This window comes from Panthera onca, chromosome A2 (genome assembly GCF_046562875.1).
Source record: "Panthera onca isolate mPanOnc1 chromosome A2, mPanOnc1 haplotype 2, whole genome shotgun sequence".
NCBI classification, from domain to species: domain Eukaryota; kingdom Metazoa; phylum Chordata; class Mammalia; order Carnivora; family Felidae; genus Panthera; species Panthera onca.
Genome location: NC_138340.1, coordinates 115,252,857 through 115,274,730, shown reverse-complemented (window position 1 = coordinate 115,274,730; position 21,874 = coordinate 115,252,857). Strand labels below are relative to the sequence as shown.

Below are 21,874 nucleotides of genomic sequence, written 5' to 3'. Positions count from 1 at the left end.
ATGAGAAAGTTAAAACTGAGGGGGAAACAAAATTATGAGGGGAAAATGTCTCCACAGACCTGAAAAATACATTTTTGCCCTTTAAAAACTTATTTCTCTTTAAGAGAATTTTAACATAAAGGAAAGTGATGTTACTGATGTTTATTTGGTAAATAAGCTACATATTTAAGCATTTTTTCCCCTAATGGCTTTAGGAAAGATCTCCTTCCTAAAAAAAAAAATGTTTACAGGTAAACCTTTAAAGGGTATGACAGTAAAGTGATGTAGAATGAGAAAAGCACTTTATTCAGTGCACACTGACAGTTTTTCCAGTTCCATTCATAACTAAAGTAAAAAAAAAAAAACCTCTTGAGTATTTTTTATGAAAAAAATATTGAATTTCAAAACCCCTGAAGTTACTATTGAAAGCTTATATTCCTTAAACGTATATATGTACATATATACGTATATATGTGAACCACTCAGAGAAATTATATATGAACCACTCAAAACAACTTTAAGAGCTGTTCTTTTCTGTATTTAAAATTGTCCTTTCAAATATTTAGAAGTTCCACAGGTGGTGGCTTTAATGGAATTTTTCCCAGAGTAAATTTCTTGGATTGAAACTGCTCCAGTTCTTCTGCTGTTAGTTGATCCTTGGGTGTGAATAACACATTATCTGTTGTGATGCTGCCATTTGAGACTGGTAAAGAGGTGGATATGCTGCTATTTCCAAAGGTGTCACTGGATGACTTGGAAAAAGCACTGTGAGAATGTGAGCCTAGATTACCAAAACCAGCCACAGAATTGCCACTTCCAAAGGCTGGGGCTCCAACAGAGCCTGCTGCCATGGGAGCTGGAAATCCTGAAAATCCAGGTGATCCAAAACTGGAAGCTGCAGGACTTTTAAAAGAAAATGAAGCAGCAGATGTGATTGCAGGTTTCCCAAATCCAAATGTTGGAGTGGAAGTAGTGATGGCAGAACTGGCAGGGGGTGCGGCTCCAAACGCTGGAGTATTCCCAAACACAGAAGGACTTCCAGAAGCGGCAGAGGCAAATCCAGAGCTTGGTTTAAAACTAAAATTCTGAGCATTAGCACTGCTGCTGTTATGCACTGGAAAACCTAAAAAAAACAGAAAAAGGAAAAAATAACCTATGATAAGTCAGAAAATGTAACCATATTAACCACCCCTCCTTTTTTTCTTATTTCTGCCATGTTTGAATGTTGAGAAGCTTTATTGGAAAAAGTGAAAAGAAGAAGCTAGAACAAACCCATTAAAACCCTGTCGTCCTGTCTTTCTGCTGTACTGATCTCATTTGTACCATGATTATCCACACTCATGGAAACAGCTTTGAGAAACCTCTGGGATTAGGAGGTGGACTTTCGCTTTCTGTGCTCGTGTGCCCCAAGTAAATCAGCTATATCCATTATCAAAGAAGTAACTCTTTCCTCAGCTATATTCTTTTATTTAAAAATTTTTTAATTTAAAAAGATATTTATTTTGGGGAGGGGGGACAGAGAAAGAGACAGAGAGACAGAGATGGAGAGAGAGAATCCCAAGCAGGCCCCATGCTGTCAGTGCAGAGACAAACGCAGGATGTGATCTCACCAACCGCAAGATCACGACCTGAGCCAAAACCAAGAGTCAGATGCTTAACCGACTGAGTCACCCAGGCGCGCCAGCTATATTCTTTTAAGCAAATATAGAGTGGTCACTTCATCTCAGTTTCCTCCTGTATTGATGGAGTGATTCTCAAGCCCCTTCCAGCTCTCAACTAAGATGAATATGATGAAATCATACTCTAATAATCGACATCTCTAGTTTTTGCCTAAATTTTTCCTGAGTTGCCATTTTTTGCATACTTTTTATGACAGTTGAAACCCTCAGTCCTAATTTGCATTTTTATTTGTCTCTAAGAACCATTGTTCACCTGTGTCCCAACTTAAAAAATTTGTCCTTTAAACTAAAAAAAAAACCAAAAACAAAAAGTGACACAGTATTGCCACGTGAGACAATACTATGCTGTTATACACAGTGAAAAGAAGGTCCTCAATTGTGGTGCTGCTACAACAGTTACTATGTATTCCTATAAAACTTTTGAAAAAACTCCTAAAATACACTTTGAAAGCTTGAGCCATAGGGTCTTTCAAAAAACATGCTCCATCTGACCTCCATTTCACAAATGACTGATGAGCCAAATTCTTTGAAACTCCATTATGGAAGACAGTAGAATCTGCAATGGTAATTTAATGTCCCTTAACACACCTTCAGACTTTATGATCTGAAACCTCTAAAATCCTGTTTCCAAAATGGATAAAGTCTTGCATCACTTTATCATTTACCTGGTGGCCCAAATGTTATTCCTTGCATACTGCCAAATCCAAATGTAGCTGCTGCTTGATTTACTCCACCCTTTACATCTGAGAGCTGTTAAAAAAAAAAAAAAAAAAAAGCAGGCAAATAATAAATTAGTTGATGAATAATTCTCAATTCACAGCCAAATTAAATTTTAAAAATGTGCACTTACCAGGCGCATGGGTGGCTCAGTTCGTTGAGCATCCAACTTCAGCTCAGGTCATGATCTCATGTTCTGTGAGTTTGAGCACCGCATCGGGTTCTGTGTGAACAGCTAGCTCAGAGCCTGGAGCCTGCTTGGGCCTGTGTCTCCCTCTCTCTCTGCGCACCAGCCCCCCCAACTCTCTCTCAAAAATGAATAAACGTTAAAAAAATTTTTTTAAATGTGCACTTAAAAATGTTTACCATAGAAAAATGCCCACAATATGAATATGCATAGGAAAAAATGGACTAATTTCAATGAGTTAAGAGCAACTCATGAATTATGAGTGATGAATTATGGGTGATTTTAATTTTACTTATGCTTCTAAAATATTTTCTAAATTTCTTCAATGAATTTGTATTAAAATCAGAAAAAAAAATTTAATAATACATTTTAATGACTAGGTTGATTATCAAAAAATCTAGACTTCAGGCAAAGGGCCTTTGGAGGCTACCTAGTCTACTTATTCTGATGCCTGAACTGAATTGATTCACAATTACATAATTAAAAACTTACTACTAAAATCTATTGAACATTTCCTATTCCTTGAAAATACTTTATGTTCTTACTATTTTCTACTCTAGAAATGTCTTTCATCTCTGCATAGTGAAATCTCAATCTTCCTTTCTTTTATTTTATTTTTAAGTTTTATTTATTTAAGTGATCTCTACACCCAATGTAGGTTCAAACTCATGACCCTGAGATCAAGAGTCGGATGCTCTACTGACTGAGCCAGCCAGGCACTCCTTTAAAATCCCTTTCAAGGAACTTTTCCCTTACTCCTTACCTCCAAGAAGTTTTTCCTAACTAACTCAAACAGATATAATTTCTCTTATTTGGAAGCCTCAATAGCATTTTCTAAAAATCAATTTCATTGAGGTATAGTTTATACACAATAAAATGCATCCATCGTATATATGTATTTCAGTGAGTTTTGACAAACTTCTAGTCACCACCACAATCAAGATTTAGAACATTTCCATCACCTCTAAAAGTTCCCTTGTGTTTTTTTCAGTCAACTCTCTCCCAAACGCTAGGTACAGGGAAGAACTCATCTCCTATCACTATAGATGAGGTTTGTTTTCTTTAGTGTTTCATATAAACGGAATCACATAGTATGTACTTTTTTTTTTTTGGTCCAGCTTCTCTCCTTCAGTGTAATATTCATTAACAGGTAAACAGATAAACATATATTCATACACTGCATTAAAAGAATAAAGAATGAACTACTCATATATGCTAAGCCCACTGTGGGTGGGGCTGTCCAAGATCTTAACCTATGGAGGGGCACCTAGAAAAGTGGCAAAGAGCAAGGAACTTCTAACCCTGAGGGTAGTTGTGTAGTTCTTTGGACTCAGTTATCCCCTTTACATCGGTAATGGTGATGGTGGGCTACCTCTCATGTACGGACAGAATCCTTCAAGAAGTCCTACTAAACTTAAACGGCATTATAACAACTAAACGGTGGAGAAATTAGCTTACACAAGAGTCTGTTTAGGAAGTACATATTTAAGAAAGGGGTGGAGCACTGCAACTGTCACATAGTCATTTACTAAGTTAGGCAGTGACAACCATCATATCCTTTTTAGAAGGTAGAAATATAAATCGTCTGGGAAACTCTAAATATCTTATTTCAAAATAAGGTCCTTAAGAAGTTTTAATGGGAATAGAAACATCATAACTTTATTGACCAAGATAATGAATATGCTATAGTCAGGATCATGTATCTTTGGAGACAAGTGGGTATACATCTACTAAAGGCATTTCTATATAGGTCAGGGAATAGATGGTGAGTGTTTTCCAGTCACAAAAGCAAACAGTAGTCTAAATGTGTATCCAGATCATTTTTCAAAGCAATTTCTTTGTAAATGCTAATAACCTGGTATATTTGAATTTATGTAACATTTTCAAAACTAGACTACTTAAGTCAAAAACTTTACCCTAAGGAAAGCAAAGTTACCTGTGCTTTTCAGACTGAGGAACAGAGAGAAAGCAATTCCAGGACTGTGATTTTAAATGATACAATCCTGAGAATGTGAATCATAATTCTTGACAGAGAACTTTAGCTTTGCTTTCTAAATCCGAAGTGAAATTCTCTGCAAAAAAAGTAATAGATAAGACACTTCCCTGTAGAAAACTCTCCCAATACTCACCGAAGCTATGTTAGCCGATGTATTTAGATTTTTCAGTTCATTTACTCTGTTTCTCCACTGATTTATTAACTGTTGGAGGGAATTTAGCTAAAGAGAGAAGACAAAAATAATCAGTCAATTCTGAGTGTTTAAGTTAGTCTCTCTAACTTCATGTCTTTATTTGCTAAAATCACAAGTTTAGAAAACATTTTTATGGCCCATTACTCGTACAATTTGCCCAAGATGTTCCAGCTATAGTTCCCTCCCTGTTCTCCAAAACCTTGTGTCACCTGGTTTAGAATTTCAAGTAATGTGGCAGCACAGAGGTAGTTATATCTGGATGGGAACAAACATGTATACTAGTTGAAATGCATGATCATGACCGTAGACAACACAAAAATACACTTTATGTCATTTCTTTTAAGCACTAACTTATTGAAGTCCAGCTTTTTTATCTTTTGATATCTGTGAGAATGTTAATCCGTACCACAGACTGTGTCTTATTTCACTGCTTTTCTAGAATTCATCATGGTGTCTGTACCTAATAGATGCTCCATAAGTGTCAAATGATGAAAGGGTCTGACTTCTATGACTGATCACTGGATAATTTGCAAGAAAAATAGTGACATTCCTAGTTATATAGTCAAAATATATTATTACCATTTTAGATAACCAACCAATTTCAAAGAAAGTAATTTAGAAAATAAAAATAGCCTTGTCTTGAGAAAAATTATTAGACCTCATCCACTTTGCCAATGTACAAGCAAGCCACTACAAACAGAGAAGACTATAATTAACAGCTAATCTGGTATTAAGGTAGATGAATAGGAAACAAACTTACATAACTCTGTAAGTTATTGCTGGTTAAGTAGTTATGGTATTCAAGCCTCAATTCCTCTGGTGAAATGTCTGTAAAACCTGAAGTGAGGAATCAATTGGAATCTTTAAAATAAATACCAGTACTTTTGATAGTATAGTAAAGCTAGAAGTCCTAGACAAGAATATATGCTAATGTTGATCATAAGAAAGTTTTCATAATCATAAGGAAAAATTTCAAAGCCTATATGTTTAATAAAGTATAAGATTAAAATAAAATATAGTTGGATATTTGATCTTTAAAGGGGGAAATTTTCTAAAGATAAATGGAGTGTAAGGAATAATACAAGAGTTAACTACATATACATTCAAATTTCTGTCTAAAATAATATTCTGTATGCCAGAAACTATAATAAGCAAAATTAAAAGGCAAATGGAAAACAGTAACTTTAACATATATGACAGGAAAAGAGCTAATGTCAATGTGTAAACAGCACTTACAAATCCATAGGACAAACAAATAGGAGCAAACATAAGAAACAGGCAATTCACAAAAAAATTCAAATAGCCAGTAAGTAAGTGAAATAAAAAAGTTCAGTTTAGGGGCGCCTGGGGGGCTCAGTCAGTTGAGCATCCGACTCTTGGTTTCTGCTCAGGTCATGATCTCAATTGGTAAGTTTGGGCCCCACATAGGGCTCTGTGCTAACAGTGTGGAGCCTGCTTGGGATTCTCTCTCTCCCTCTCTCTGCCCCTCCCTGACTTGCTCTCTCTGTCCCTCTCTCAAAATAAATGACTAACTTAAAAAAAAATTCTTTAAAAAAAAAGTTCAATTTAAAAATACAACTTAAAATACAGATAAGATACTTTACTTAATGGCAAAAATTAAAAATGGATGGTATTTATTGTTAGTAAGGGTGTGGTAAAATTGACATTCTCCTAAATTGCCTTTAAGGCAACCAGAAAGGCACTTTTCTAGGAGGACAATTGTCAGTACGTGTCAAATGCCTTAAATATGTTTGTACCTTCTGTCCTTAATAGAATTTCTAGGATTTAACCTCAGAAAATAATGAGACCTATAATCAAAGAGTTTTATGTATGAAGGTGTTCATTCTAGTATTTTTAGTAATAGAGACAACCTGAAAACAACAAAGTAGAATACAAAACTAGATTATGGTCCTAATTATATATATACAAACAGGAAATATGGTTGTGTGTGCATATTTTGAAAGGAATAATCTGAAATATTATAGTTTGTGACACCAGGTGATCTTTATTTTATTTATGTATTTCTGTGTTTTTCAAGTTTTCTATGGCAACAGCTGTAAATTTATAATTAGGAAACTTTTTAAGAAAGGAAAAACAACATTCAGGATATTTCCTACAGAGAATTACTTGTAACCCAGATATCATTAACTCCATGGACTTCTACACCCCAGAATAAAGAAAAGACTAAATGTTCAAATTAGAACCTTGGATTCCCTCTAACAACTTGTCGTTATACCATCTTTAATAACTGTTCAGGCCAAAAAACCTAGGAATCTCCTTGTATTTATCTCTTTCCCCACATCTAATTAATCAGCATCCTGCCAAGTTCTAATTCCAAAACACACTACGAATTTGACCAATTCTGTCTCCACTGCTAGTGATTCTAACCCAGTCAGTCACCAGCATTTGTCTCCTAACTCATCTCCTTGCCACTATTTTAGTTTTCACCCCACAGCACTCCCTACAGACCACTTCTTTCATACAACAGTCCGACTGAGTTTTTTCTAATCAGATCATGTCCTTCTGCTTAAAGCTCCACATGGCTGTCCTTACAGTTAGTCCAACATGATCTGGCTCTTGGCTGACTCTATGGCCTTATGTCCTATTACTCTTTCTCTCATTCACTCTCCTCCAGGGGTTCTGGCCTCACTTGTCTTCAAACTTGCCAATCTTGTTCCTACAAGGGTCTATGCACTAGCTATTCCTACTGCCAGGAATGCTTTCCCCAAATCTTCCCATAAGAGACACATTGTTCTCACTTAGGACTCCGCTCCAATCCTGCTTTGTAAGAATGGATAACTTACTCTAAAGAAAAGCTGTCTCTCCAGTTACTTTATCCTCCTTCCAGCTGTTCCTCATCTGAACCACAGAACACAGAAAATTATCTGAGTGACTATTTTCACAGTTATCCCAAGGGGGTAAAAAAGCAGTATCATTTTAGATGCATAGAGAGTTAATTCATTACAACTGATGTCTAAGAACAGTTCTCCAACTTTTTGGTCTCAAAACCCATTTATATTCTTAAAAATCATTAACAATGCCAAAGAGCTTTTGCTTATATAGGTTATAATATACATATTTACCATATTTAAAATGAAAAATAAGAAATAATAGAACATATTTATTAATTCACATAAAAATAAGAAACCAATTACATATCAACATAAATGAAAAAACTATTTTTCAAGCAAAAAATAAAAATTTAGTGAGATGAGTGGCACTGTTTTATGTTTGTAAATGTTTTTTTGCATACTTTAATGTAAAAATATTTTATTGCTAAAAAATGCTAACCCTCTTCTGAGCTTTCAGTGAGTCATCATCTCTTTGGTGATGGAGGGTCTGTTTGTAAATTTTTTTAATGTTTGGTTTTAAGAGAAGACTGGTGGATTATTATATCTACTTCTACATTCAGTCTGTTGCAATATACTACCTGGCTGAAGTGTATGAAGAAAATCTGTTCTAACACAGATAGGGAGTTGGGAAGGAGGACTTTAATAATCTTTTCAGGTAATTGTGGTGTTAGGTTCTTACAAGTTTAGCTATAATGTAAATTTAAGCCTTAATATTAATTAACTTTTTGTATTATTATATTAAATCTAGTGGTTTATCTTGTGCTTAGAATGAATTTTTCAGCCATGCATATTTTTATAACATCGTACATTGTCATTTAGAAACTACTGGTTCATTGAGTCATCTAGAACTTTCAAATATTGCCACATGCCATTTTACAATATCAAAAAACTCTTATTTGTTAATGTCACTGTCCATCTCATCAGAAGAGACTTTAAGAGATATTTAAGTCATCAAGCTGACAGTGGCAGAAAACAGTTTTCCATAATTCTAATTCTCACATGAAAGTTGAATTTTGTCATTGGCAATAAACAGTTGTTTTCTTTGAAGCAACAAACTCACTCCATTTGTTTTTTTAGAAAATGCTACAAATTCCTAAGTCTAGATAACCATAGCTGTCAGTCATTCTTTCAAGTAAAAACGGTCTATGGAAAAAGTGGCTGGTTCAGCTCACAACTCAAAGGATCACTCGTGTCTTCCCTCAAGGAAGATAACCATCATATCTGAGTACGTGGCAGAAGCATTTCATGTGTGCTTCTCATTTTGTCACACAGATTAAAAAAAGTGTGCATACAGGACACCTGGGTGGCTCAGTCAGTTGAGCATCTGACTTTTGATTTCAGCTCGGGTCATGATCCCAGGGTCATGGGATGGAGCCCTGCATGCTGCTCAGTGCTGAGTGTGGAGCCTGCTTGATTTGTTCTCTCTCTGTCTCTGTCTCTCTCTCTCTAAAAAATAGTGTGGGGCGCCTGGGTGGCTCAGTTGGTTAAGTGACTGACTTCAGCTCAGGTCATGATCTTGCAGTTCATGAGCTTAAGCCCCACGTTGGGTTCTGTGCTCACAGCTCGGAGCCTGGAGCCTGCTTCAGATTCTGTGTCTCCCCCTCTGTCTCTGCCCCTGCCCCGCTCACATTCTGTCTCTCTCTCTCTCTCTCTCTCTCAAAAATAAATAAACATTAAAAAAAAATTTTTTTAAGGTGTACACTCAAGGGTCATGATTAATAAAATCACTATTTTTACCTCTTCATCAAAAACTGTAAGTGAAAATGGCATTAAAAAGTTTTTTTATTGGGGTGCCTGGCTGGCTTGGTCAGAAGAGCATATGACTTTTGACCTCAGGGTCCGGAGTTCAAGTCCCATGTTAGGTGTAGAGATTACTTATAAAAATTTAAAAAAAAATTTTTTTTATTGACTAATGTAGTCTGCTAGTACAGTTATGTTGCCTCTGCCTTGATTCATGCTAAGATACAAGGAGTTTGACCCATCAATGCTTTTGCACCAACAGTGCAAATGTCAACAGAGTGAAATGGCAATTAATGTCTTGATATTATTATGAAAATATTTTTGAATTTGTAGAGCCTTTCGAAAATTTTTTAAAATTTATTTTTATTTTTTTTAAAAGTTTATTTTTGAGAGAGAGAGAGAGAGAGTGCAGGGAAGGGGCAGAGAGAGAGAGGAGCGCGAGGGAGGATCTGAAGTGGGCTCCATGCTGACACAGAGAGCCTAATGCGGGGCTTGAACTCACATACCTTGAGATCATGACCTGAGCCAAAGTCGGACGCTTAACCGACTGAGCCACCCAGGAGCTCCTGTAGAGGCTTTTTAAAAAAAGTTTGACAGAAAGCATGTGTGTGCACACTCAAGTACAAGTGAGAAGGGGAGGGGCAGGGGGAGAAGGAGAGAGAGAATCTCAAGCAGGCTCTATGCTGTCAGCACAGAGCCCACTGTGGGGCTGGATCTCACAAACTGTGAGATCATAACCTGAGCCCAAATCAACAGTTGGACGCTCAACTGACTGAGCCACCTAGGCACCCCAAATTTGTACAGCCTTTAAAAGGGTCTCAGGAATAGGGCTGCCAGATTTAGCAAATAATACAGGATGCCCAGGGGTGTCTGGGTGGCTCAGTTGATTGTTTGACTTCGGCTCAGGTCATGATCTCACAGTTCGAGAGTTCAAAGCCTGCACTGGGCTCCCTGCTGTCAACGCAGAGTCCACTTCAGATCCTCTGTCCTCACCACCCCCACCTCTCCCCCGTGCACAAGCACTCTCTCTCTCTCTCTCTCAAAATAAACATTAAAGGGGCGCCTGGGTGGCTCAGTCGGTTGAGCGTCCGACTTCAGCTCAGGTCACGATCTCACGGTTCGTGAGTTTGAGCCCCGCGTCAGGCTCTGGGCTGATGGCTCAGAGCCTGGAGCCTGCTTCCGATTCTGTGTCTCCCTCTCTCTCTGCCCCTCCCCCATTCATGCTCTGTCTCTCTCTGTCTCAAAAATAAATAAACATTAAAAAAAAAAAATAAACATTAAAAAAAATGCAGGATGCCCAGTTAAATCTCAATGTCAGATATATAACAAATACTTTTTTAGTATAAGTATGTCCTAAATATTACATGGGATTTCATATACTAAAAATATTTTTTGTTTACCTAAATAAAAAAGAATTTAAATTTAACCGAGTGTCCCATATTTTATCTGGCAATCCTACGTAGGAATCTATATTCCACAGTTTGAGAACCATTGCTTTAGGGCATTAGACATTAGGTTTAATTCCAAACTGATTAAAAAAGGTTCAGTACTTCTTTATTTTCTTTATAGAAAACACTATCTAAAACTATCTGATTTATTTGTATTATTTACTGTCTCCCTCCCTCAAGAACATAAGCTTTGTAAGCAAGGGAGCTTGTCTATCCTGCTCATCACTATATTCTTAGAACTTAGAATAGGGCCTGGCACAAAAGAAATTCAGTAAATATTTTGTTGAACAGCTGAGTGAATAAATAACTAAGGACTGGTGTGACAAATGCTCAGAGGGAATAAGCAGGCAGAGCTGAGACAGAGTAGGGATCCCAGAGTTCTGAGGGTTTGCAGGGGCTCTCATCTGCGAGGTACTTGCTATTTACTCAACAGCACAGAGGGCCCAGGACCACCCAAAATAGGATTAGAAAAGTGTGGTGCTCTAGGTTTGAGTTCAGAAAAGGCTTAGGGACTACGCACAAAAGAAAACAGGGAGGAAAAAGGGTATTCTAAAGAAATGCTATCCCTGTAGCCAAGCTAAAGCTCTTTACCTTTACATGCTATCTCCAGAATAGGTCTCAACACGCTTTACAAAAAATAACTATCTTTGGAAGGAAATACAGGGAAGGGAGAAGAGAATCAGGCAGCCAAGGCCTTAATGACAAAAAGGATATGAATCTTCTATTCACTGTTAGCAGCTAAGAGTTTTGAAAGTTGTACCTATAGGGAACCAAGAAGGCAGAGACTCTTTGGGGGCTTACAGAATTGGAATTGGGGAGGGTCCTGATTTCACTATTTTCCCATGAGAACTACATACTTTAAAAAAACTGTATCTTCTTTTAATTTTTTTTAATGTTTATTTATTTTTGACAGAAAGATACAGAGCATGAGCGGGGGAGGGGCAGAGAGAGAGGGAGACAAAGAATCCGAAGCAGGTTCCAGGCTCTGAGCTGTCAGCACAGACCCCGACACGGGGCTCGAACTCACAGACCACGAGATCATGACCAGTCATGATCATGACCGGATGCTCAACCGAGTAAGCCACCCAGGCGCCCCCTCAAAAAACTGTATCTTCTAATCTCTATCTCTGAATTATGAAGTTCCGCCAGAAAAATGGAATACTTTAAACAATGTCTAAACTCTCCTAACTGTAGCTAAGTTTGAGATTAGTTTATTAAGCATGACCTTCGTTTTAGAAACTAAGAGTTATAAAACACAATTTATAAACATACAATTTCTCAATTACCTGAAATATTAGGCTTCTTTTTCACTGGCGAATAAACAGAAAACATCCACTGCCCTGATGATTCCCAAACTTCCATATCTTTTATAATTCCTTCTCTGGAAAAAAAAGAGAAAAGGAACTTTTTAATCTGCTTGTTAAAATTTATTGTTTATAATTTTCAATGACTCAAATCTTAAATTATAGTAAACATATAATTTCAGATTTTTTCAATTGTATTTTCTGAAGAGTATTCTTTAAAGCAGAATTTATAGAATAAGAACTATATTTCATGATTTTAAATATTGTAATATTGGGGTGCCTGGGTGGCTCAGTTGGTTGAACATCTGACTCTTGGTTTGGGTCAGGTCATTATCCCAGGATTGTGGGATTGAGCTGTGTTGGACTCCACACTGAGTGGGGAGCCTGCTTGGGATCCTCTATCTCTGTCTCTTCCCCTCCCTGTACCCCTCTCCTTTGCTCGAGCGCTCTTTAAAATAAAAAAAAATTAGGGGCGCCTGGGTGGATCAGTCAGTGAAAGGTCTGACTGCAGCTCAGGCTATGATCTTGTGGTTCTTGGGTTCAAGCCCTGCGTCGGGCTCTGTGCTGACAGCTCAGAGCCTGGAGCCTGCTTTAGATTTTGTGACTCCCTCTCTCTCTGCCCCTCCCCACTCATACTCTGTCTCTCTCTCTCTCAAAAATGAATAAACATTAAAAATGAAAATAGGGGGCACCTGCATGGCTCAGTCAGTTAAGCAGCCAACTTCAGCTCAGGTCATGATCTCATGGCTCGTGAGCTTAAGCCCTGTGTTGGCCTCTGTGCTGGCAACTCAGAGCCGGGAGCCTGCTCAGATTGTGTCTGCCTCTCTCCCTGCCCCTCTCCTGCTTGAACTCTGTGTCTCTCTCTCAACAATAAATAAATATTAAAAAATAATTTTAAAAAATTAAAACAAAAAAATATAATACCAAAAAAGTTTATAGTTTTGGTTTTCTAGTAAGCTGAACCATTAACCAATACATTTATTAAGTGAGAACTATCCAACTATACATATTTAAAGAACTAAAATACAATAAGATATACAATACTAACTTTAATCTTTGTTTGTTATCATAAACGTCAACGGCCATTTAACTGGAAAAAGACACAAAGCACCATATGAGTAATACAGAACCATGACATTTTAATTTTATGTATGTATGTATGTATGTATGTATTTGAAGTTTATTTATTTATTTTGAAAGAGAGAGAGAATGAGCAGAGGATGGGCAGAAACCCTGAGAGGGAAAGACAGAATCCCAAATAGGCTCTGTGCCATCAGTGAGGAGCCGATGTAGGGCTCAAACTCACGAACTGTTAGATTATGACCTGAGCTCAAACCTAGAGTCACTTAACTGACCAAGGCATTCAGATGTCCCTTTATTTAATTTGTTAAAAAAAAAATTTTTTTTAAGTAAGCTTCAAGCCCAGCGGGGAGCCCAATGCAGGGCTTGAACTCACTACCCTGACATCAAGACCTGAATTGGGATCAAATCAGACACTTTAGCCACGTAAAGCCAGCCAGGCACCCAGAAGCTTAAACTTTTTAAAGTGGGCAGGATTTGGGGCGCCTGGGTGGCTCAGTCGGTTAAGCGGCCAACTTCGGCTCAGGTCATGATCTCGCGGTCCGTGAGTTCGAGCCCCGCGTCGGGCTCTGCTGACAGCTCGGAGCCTGGAGACTGTTTCGGATTCTGTGTCTCCCTCTCTCTGACCCTCCCCCGTTCATGCTCTCTCTCTGTCTCAAAAATAAGTAAATGTTAAAAAAAATTAAAAAAAAAAATAAAGTGGGCAGGATTTTAGAGACCATTTTGTTTAATTCTCATATTTTGCAGGACAGAAAACAGACCCATGTCCATATAGTTATTTTATTGGCGAAGGTGTGGATAGATTTGACTCTAAATTAAATGGTTCCCTCCACTATCCAAAAAGCCACAATTAATAAAATTTTAGCTATCACAGAATTTTAAATAATTTTTAAATTATTTTACAACATCAAATATAGGAAGGAAGGCTTTGTTTGCTCTTTTACCTTTAAAAACTCAATTGTATGTAGTACATGGCTCAAAGTGTTTACCACTTGTTCGAATTTATTATGGGAAATAAAAGACTAACAAGTATATTTAAGTTCTGTCCTCAAGTGGGTAGCTGAGGCAACAGTTACAGAGAGTCAGGGAATATTTTGGCACCAGTCATACATTCTACCATGATCAAGAAATCATAAGGAATATACTCCACAGTAATGAAGGAAATCAAATGAAATCAGTTTCAATGGGGTAGGTGAAATAAAAATTTTAGAAAGAAAAATGCCAGATGTTGTAAGTACCACCAAGATTACAAATAGCTTAAATTACCTCATACTTTGCAAAGACCTCATAATTTGCAACAAATTTAAACAGAACTACTTTAGAAAGATATTCACAATATAGTGTTAGCCATAGAAAAGTGGGAAAAAAAATTAGCCCTGAGAGTCACTGTACTGGTATGGTAAGGTGACCAATATTTTTTTTAATTTTTACTTTAGAGATATAGAGTGTGTAAGTCAGGGAAAGGGAGAGAGGGGGAGAGAGGGGGGGGGGGAGAGAGAGAGAGAGAGAGAGAGAGAGAGAGAGAGAATCTCAAGCAGGCTCCACAGCGTGGAGCCTGATGTGGGGCTCAGTCCCATGACCCTGGGATCATGACCTGAGCTGAAATCCAGTTGGATGATCAACTGACTGAGCCACCCAGGTGCCCCAAGGTGGTACATTTTTAAGTGAAATAAAGTCTACTGTGACATATGCAAAATAGTTATCTCTGAGTAATAGGATCATGGGTGCTTTTTCTTCTTTTTGCTTATTCTGATTTTTTAATAATGTATTACTTCTTTTTTAAAGAAAATATTATAGGTACTTTTGAAAAAAATAAGCAAATGGGTAGTTTTTCTGAAGGCTTCCACTTACAGAAGTTTCTTTTCATCTTTCTGCTCATCAGAGCTGGGTGAAGCAAATGGATTCTGGGATAGTCCAAATCCCCTGTTCCTGCTAGTTGAAGCTCCAGAATCCAAAGAACTGAAAGATGGCTTTTCTTGATCTCTGCTGCCCCCCCATGGTGTGGATTTGGAGAAGCTGGATGGCTGGATAACACTGGAGTATCTCTGGCTGGAGGGATTCCATCCACGTCTGTTACTACCTGAAAACAAAACAATTTTATTGGCAACTCCTTTTTTAAAACTCTAAAAATTTCATTACATTTTGTCTTATTATGTGCAGACATTATGCAAAGATTTAAGAAGCACATTTCCACTCATTTTAAATCACAAAATTCTTCATTTTTGATTTATATATTTACTTGTAACCAACACATCATGTAATGGTCTAGTGGCATTTTTTGTTTGTTTGCTTAAAAAGATTGAGAGGACTGTAAATCCACAGAAAAATAATGATATATTACTAAGTTAAGATGATATAAGCTTATTAAATAAATAATTGCTTGATAATGGATTTAGGATCTATCTTAAACCATAAGCTCCTTCAGGATAAAAAGTTCTGTCTTTACCATTTTTTGCTCTCCTACTGGGCCCTTACACAGCAGTAAAGTCTGAAAAATGAACAATGTATTAAAGAGTTTGTTGAATATAAAAAATTAGATCCTACCCTCCTTCCTTGAATAGATGCTTAAATCTTTTTTTTTTTTTTTAATTGTTTTTTAACGTTTATTTATTTTTGAGACAGAGAGAGACACAGCATGAATGGGGGAGGGGCAGAGAGAGAGGGAGACACAGAACCGGAAGCAGGCTCCAGGCTCTGGGCCATCAGCCCAAAGCCCGACGCGGGGCTGGAACTCACGGACGGTGAGATTGTGACCTGAGCTGAAGTCGGACGCTTAACCGACTGAGCCACCCAGGCGCCCCGATGCTTAAATCTATTTGACTCCATCTTCCCTCTGGGAAAACACCATTACCCACCTCTCTTTCATAGGGAGATTATAATTTACATGTGAATAAAATGCATTGAGTTCTATTATGAGCAGATTCTAATATTTCATAATTATCGAAATGAACCAACAGGACTCTCTCATCTCTCTGTATTTAAAAAAATCTTCTCACTTAAAGTACCTCATTTACTCATCACTTCCTAGTTGGGGCCAAGATAATTCACCTTGTTTTTGACTGAATTAGGAGATATGCCATGAAATATATTAAAAACTGGAGTGATGGGAGATATATTCCTTCTTGAAAATTCATCTCCCATTTCTAAAACTACTTAATAAAACCAATGATAAAAAGGAGCAGATTGCTGGGCCAGATTCCTCATGAAAGGGTTAATGGTATTTTATTTTTCTGAAGTTTCAAATCCTTTGGGGGATGACACCCTGAAGAAATTCATTCTTTCTTTTGTATATAGCTTTTGGCCTTCACTTATTAATTCTAGAAGCATTCCTTTCTGGGAACTAAATACACTGTTTATTTAATGAGTTTCTTCAACCATTAATCCATTCAACATTTATTTTTTAATTACTACATTTAGAGTGAGTCTTCAAAGAATGTCAAATATTAAGTGGTTTTTCTAGGAAATACACTCACATTTATCAAACCCCGAGTCATAATTTTTGGTTTGGAATATTCACTAGACTAATGGTGGGTGATGCAAAAGGACTGTCTCCAAGACGAGGAGGGATCAGACGTGAAACCACAATGCAACATGAAGAGTTGGATGAACAGTCCTACAAGAGGGAAGGGAAGGAAGAGTTGGAGAGGTGGTCAGCAACTTGTGACACTGTCAAGGGCTACCGTCAATCCTTAGAAAATAAAACCTAACTATTCATCTGAACTTTAAAACTTTGCATTGTAATATGGTTTCATTTTTGTTCCCTCCTCATTTTGAACACCATCCTTTCACATCATCCACGATTGGCTTAAATATTCCAAAAACTTTGACAATCACTAAGGCCCAGATAGTAGGTCAACGCGGTCCTCCACCCCCCTTCCCTCATAACTCACAGTTCTTAACTGGGCATCCCACCCTTCTAATTTTACCCCCAATGTTATGAACATGTACATTCACCTGGGGTATACCTTTGTAGCTATTATTAGATTTTGAAAGGAGTTTGCAACTTCTCCAAAGTTAAGAATCCAGGCTCTGACCCCAGTTGCTAGCCTCTCTCTGGAAAAAAGTTTGGTAAAAATTATATTTAAGGTGACAAGGGAAAAAAATACTCAGAAGGGTAGTAAAGCAAGGAGGCATCTGGGTCGACCTACACCAATTCTCCGGACCATTACCACCCACAGACAAGGTAGCTTTCCACGTACTCCCGACCTAAAAACTCATTGTTTCGCATTAGTAACAAAGGCCAAGTCCCTGTCTTCATCCCCTCAACAAAAAACAACCCAGGGGCTAACAAGCTAATAAAAGCGTCGGAGAGAACCTGAACCCAGCCCGGTGGGCGGGGCTGAAGAGGGGACGACGCGAGCAACTCAGCGTCACCGGACTAGTGCACAGCGCCGCAAAGCCTAGTGGCGGGCCTCACGCCTGACGCCCGGTCCCAACCAGACGAGCCCCGCGGGCCAGGCCTTCCCCTAGTCGGCTACCGGCGTAGGACCGGGGAGAACGTCACCTGAGGGCTGTTGCTGCCGTCCCCCGCCCGCACCCCCGGCGCCGGGATGTTCGTTCCAGCACCGGTCTCCAAAGCGGCACCGGCCTTGAAGGAAGAATTGACAAATGGTCATAGCGACGGCGTCGCCCACGGAACGGTCTTCAGGCGGCACCCTCAGCGGAAGGAGAGCCCAATGCAACCACAGGTCCCACCCCGCTACCGTGATGTCATCTTCTCGCGCCCCTTTCTCTCTTGTCCCGCCCTGGGATGAGAGGCGTGGATTTTAACCAATAGGGTTTGAGAAGAACGGGGCGGCCCCCACTCACTGAGCTTGTCTTGGGAAAGCGGAATGTTTGGATGGTTAACTGGAGGAAGAGGCGTGTTTGCGCGTGGTACTAGGCCTCCGACTTTAAGGGAGGCTTGAGGGTCGGAAATGAGAAGAAAGCAGGTTAAGGAAACAGATCTTCAGCAAGGCCCTGTAGGACAGGAGTACTTGTAGTTTGAGAGACCGAATCGTACTTTTCATTTCTGCTGTTGAGGAAGCAAAAATCTGCCCAGCCATTCATCAGGTGGGTAACACATAAAGCCAGTTATAAGGTTAACAGGAAACTGGTTCCTTCAAGGACAGACAGCAACTGAAAAGTATCATAACAACTCCTATAAACACTACATTCTTACACTGAGAAAGTTAGTTGTTTAAAGTCCACATAAACACCGCTATTTGAAATTGTTTCAAGAATGAAACATCCCACTCTTCCTTGGAGGAGCGAAGACAGAGAAGTAGCATCGATTTCTACCCAGGTGTGGAACTTCAGGTTCCTGAAAAGAGCATTCCATATTTTTCTTAATGTTGTAGTTTCCAAGAAAACGACCCTACATCCACTTCTCAGTCCAGATTGGATGTTGATGCCTTTACACACAACTCTGCTTTGCTTTGAGCTTACCAAATTTTACCTAAAATCCATCTTCCCCACAAAATCCTACAACTGTCTTTTCCTTTGTATGGTGAGACACCCTACTCTCCCCCTGGTTCCCAGTCTGCTTAGTTGCAAGGAGGCAATGAATATGAATTTGTTGGAATACAGGTTTATCTCTGGTGGTTTAGGATGATTGGTCATAGTTCTTGCTCACATCTTTGGATTTTGAGTACAATGGAATCTATCAAAGCACTGGGAATAACTGGTACAACCTAGCTTATTTAAAGTAATCTCTAGGGGTGCCTGGGTGGCTCAGTCGGTTAAGCGTCGGACTTTGGCTCAGGTCATGATCTCAGTTTGTGAGTTTGAGCCCCGTGTTGGGCTCTGTGCTAACAGCCTAGAGCCTGGAACCTGCTTCGGATTCTGTGTCTCCTTCTATTTCTGCCCCAACTTGTGCTCTGTCTCTCAAAAATAAGTACATGTAAAAAAAAATGTTTTAAAGTAATCTCTGTGCCCAACGTGGGGCTCGAACTCACGACCCCAAGATCAAGTCACATGCCCTTCTGACTGAGCCAGCCAGGCACCCTAACCTAGTTTATTAAAAAAAAAAAAAAAAAAAAAAAAAAAAAAAAAAAAGTCTATTCAATTCACTTACTTTGAAACTTATTGAAGATTTACAAATACAGTATAAGAGACTATATTGCAGACTTGATGCCCTATCACCCAAATACTTCCTGTATTTCCTACAAAAACATTCTCCCACATAACCACAGTGCAGTCACCAAAATCAAGATGTTACTATTTATGTACTACTGGGGCGCCCAGGTGGCTCAGTCGTTTGAGTATCTAACTTCAGCTCAGGTTTGTGAGTTCGAGCCCCGCATGGGACCTACTGCTGTCAGCACAGAGCCCGCTTTGGATCTTCTGTTCCCCTATCTCTTTGCCCCCACCCTGCTCATGCGCGTGCAACCTCTCAAAAATAAACAAACATATTTATATTAAAAAAAAAAAAAAAGGATCCAGTTTAGAATCATTGTTGCCTTATTCATATTTCTTTAGTCGTCTTCATTCTGGAACATTTCCTCAGTATTTCCTTGATTTTCAAGAGCATAACACTATTAAAGACCTTAACACTACTTCAAGACCTTGATAGCTAGTTATTTGGTAGAAGTTCCTCAATGCAGATTTATCTGATGTTTTCTCATGATTGGATTCAGATTGAGCATCTCTGGTAGGATTATCACAGAAATGAAGCCATGGTCTTCACATTGTACCTCCCAGATTGTGCACAATTTCAATTTGTCTCACTACCTCACTCTGATCACTTGATAAGGTGGTGTGTGCTAAGCTACTTCACTCTACAATGACTCTTTTCCTTTTTGTTATTAGTAAGGACTTTGTGGGGAGATACTCTGAAAGTATAAAAATGTCATTCCTCCTCAAGCTTTTTGGTTCATTCATTCATTTATTCCTATCAGTATGGCCTCATGATTTCCAGTTTTATTCAGTGGGTTATAATCTATTAGTCATTATTTTGAGGTTCATATCTTCCCCAATTTGGCCAGCGAGAGCCCTGTAAGCTCCTTTGTTTTTTGACACATCGCATGATTCTGTGAGCACTTCTTTACTCCTTGGCCCAAAAGATTGCCAGGCTCATCTTATGCATTCCTTGATCCAGTCTTGGAATCAGCCATTTCTCCAAGAATCTTGGGTCTTTTAATGGTACTTAGAAGCCATGATCTGAACTTTAAGTTTTCTGATTGCTGTTGTGAGGTCTTTGCTCCCAAGCCCTTTCATGGGCATTGCTAGGAAATATGTACTATAGACAGACACACATTTACACCAACACATTATTTCTGTGTCTATGTGTATTAGAAACTAGGAGTTTACACTGATAACCTCCAATTCTATCCCAAGATCACAGGATTTATCTTGCTCCTGTATTTCTAACTCCCTCCTTTGATTGGAAGGAGAAACTTGGTTCCCACTGTTCACATTTGAGTAATCCCCTTGTATTAACCCGTTTCTCATTGTGGCCACTGACTTGTCTATGCAAACACCAACATGTATAAGGACTCTGCTGGGTTATCAAAGACCTAAAATAATGTCAATGGTGGCTGAAGCTGTGAGGGTGAGATGGTGGTGTGTGAAGGTAGGGAGATGGGCAAGCCCAGATCCCAATGGAGATCATCTTGGTGGAGTGCTGTGTGAGACAATAGAGCGTAGGGCCAATGGATGCAGAATTCAGTAGTGATCAGTCAGGGAAGGGGAAGGTGGAAAAATCAGGAGTGGGGTCACAGGAAGGAATGGTGGAGTGAAAATACTAATGACCCCTCCCTTTTCCTCTTAAAAATCATCTCAAAATAAGAGGGAAAAGCAAAAACACCATCTTTCATTATACTAGGAGATAACCAAAATCTCAAACCACAATTTATGAGGACTGAATGCACATGGAAGAATATTCAATTACTTAGAAGATCAAATATCTATGTCCCCAGAGAAGGCTGAAAAGCCTCAGGAACTAAAAGCCTCTAGGTAACCAGAGAAGAGTAGACTGAAAGTCTGTAAGTGGTGAAGTTAGAATCTAGCTCCATAAATCCACCTAGTGAGGCAACTATTTGTACCTGATGGGAGATAGGTTTTTTCTTGGAAAAAAAAAAGGGGCAGGTGGGGTGACAGGGGTAACCAGAGGTGCCTCAGAATCCAGGACATCAACGACAAAGGGGAAATTATGGTACTGACAAAGCAACTTATGTTTATTGTCCCCTTTGCCTGAGCTCCAGAAATCTTGCAGCCAGGCTTACAGTCCCCTTTTTCCCCAACTTGCCCTCCCCACCCAAGGTCCAGGAGTTTGGAAGTTTATTTTTTTTGAGAATCAAACATCTCAGAAAAGTATCTATGAATCTCCGATAGATCCCCAACAAAAATAAGTGGCCATTTCCTCATCATATGACGAATCTCACTGATAAGTTTTACTTTTTTATAATTATTTTTACAAGTTTATTTGAGAGAGAATGGGGAGGGGGGTGCGGAAGCAGAAAGAGGGGGACAGAGGATCCTGAAGCACGCTTGGTACTGACAGCAAAGAGACCAACATGGGGCTTGAACTCATGACTGTGAGATCATGACCTGAGCCAAGGTCAGATGCTTAACTGACTGAGCCACCCAGGTGCATCAAAGCTCACTGAAAATTAAGCCCACCTCTGTACACAAAAATTATTTTTAAATGTCTCATTTTAAATATAAATACACAGCCAGGGATCAGATATTTGTGTAAAGACTCCAACAGAAAAGAGCAA

At 38.8% G+C, this 21,874-nt stretch overlaps 1 protein-coding gene and 1 long non-coding RNA gene across 2 annotated transcripts in view; one reads left to right on the top strand and one right to left on the bottom strand.

The window, feature by feature from the left end:
* Window positions 1-259: 259 nt before the first annotated feature.
* On the bottom strand, window positions 260-17,876 carry NUP42 (nucleoporin 42). Its single transcript, XM_060632705.3, has 7 exons — window positions 17,680-17,876; window positions 15,027-15,255; window positions 12,078-12,172; window positions 5,512-5,588; window positions 4,692-4,778; window positions 2,324-2,408; window positions 260-1,102 (listed from the first exon to the last, which is right to left on the bottom strand). The coding sequence occupies exons 1-7, from the start codon at window positions 17,789-17,791 to the stop codon at window positions 534-536; spliced, it is 1,254 nt and encodes a 417-aa protein (XP_060488688.2). The 5' UTR covers window positions 17,792-17,876; the 3' UTR covers window positions 260-533.
* A 77-nt stretch (window positions 17,877-17,953) lies between these two features.
* Window positions 17,954-21,874, top strand: part of LOC132679278 (uncharacterized) — a 49,814-nt gene continuing 45,893 nt past the window's right edge. Inside the window, exon 1 of the long non-coding RNA XR_009610062.3 lies at window positions 17,954-18,227. This is a non-coding gene — a long non-coding RNA (uncharacterized LOC132679278). The remainder of the gene's footprint in view (window positions 18,228-21,874) is intronic.

Bases quoted from the DNA above. Each gene is read 5' to 3' on its own strand.
- NUP42 (XM_060632705.3), bottom strand. From the start codon at position 17,791: ATGACCATTTGTCAATTCTTCCTTCAAGGCCGGTGCCGCTTTGGAGAC. The intron at 5,589-12,077 runs GTAATTGAGAAA...TCCTCACTTCAG, and splicing joins AAAGAAGCCTAATATTTCAG to GTTTTACAGACATTTCACCA. The intron at 2,409-4,691 runs GTGAGTATTGGG...TTTTTTTAACAG, and splicing joins CATCGGCTAACATAGCTTCG to CTCTCAGATGTAAAGGGTGG.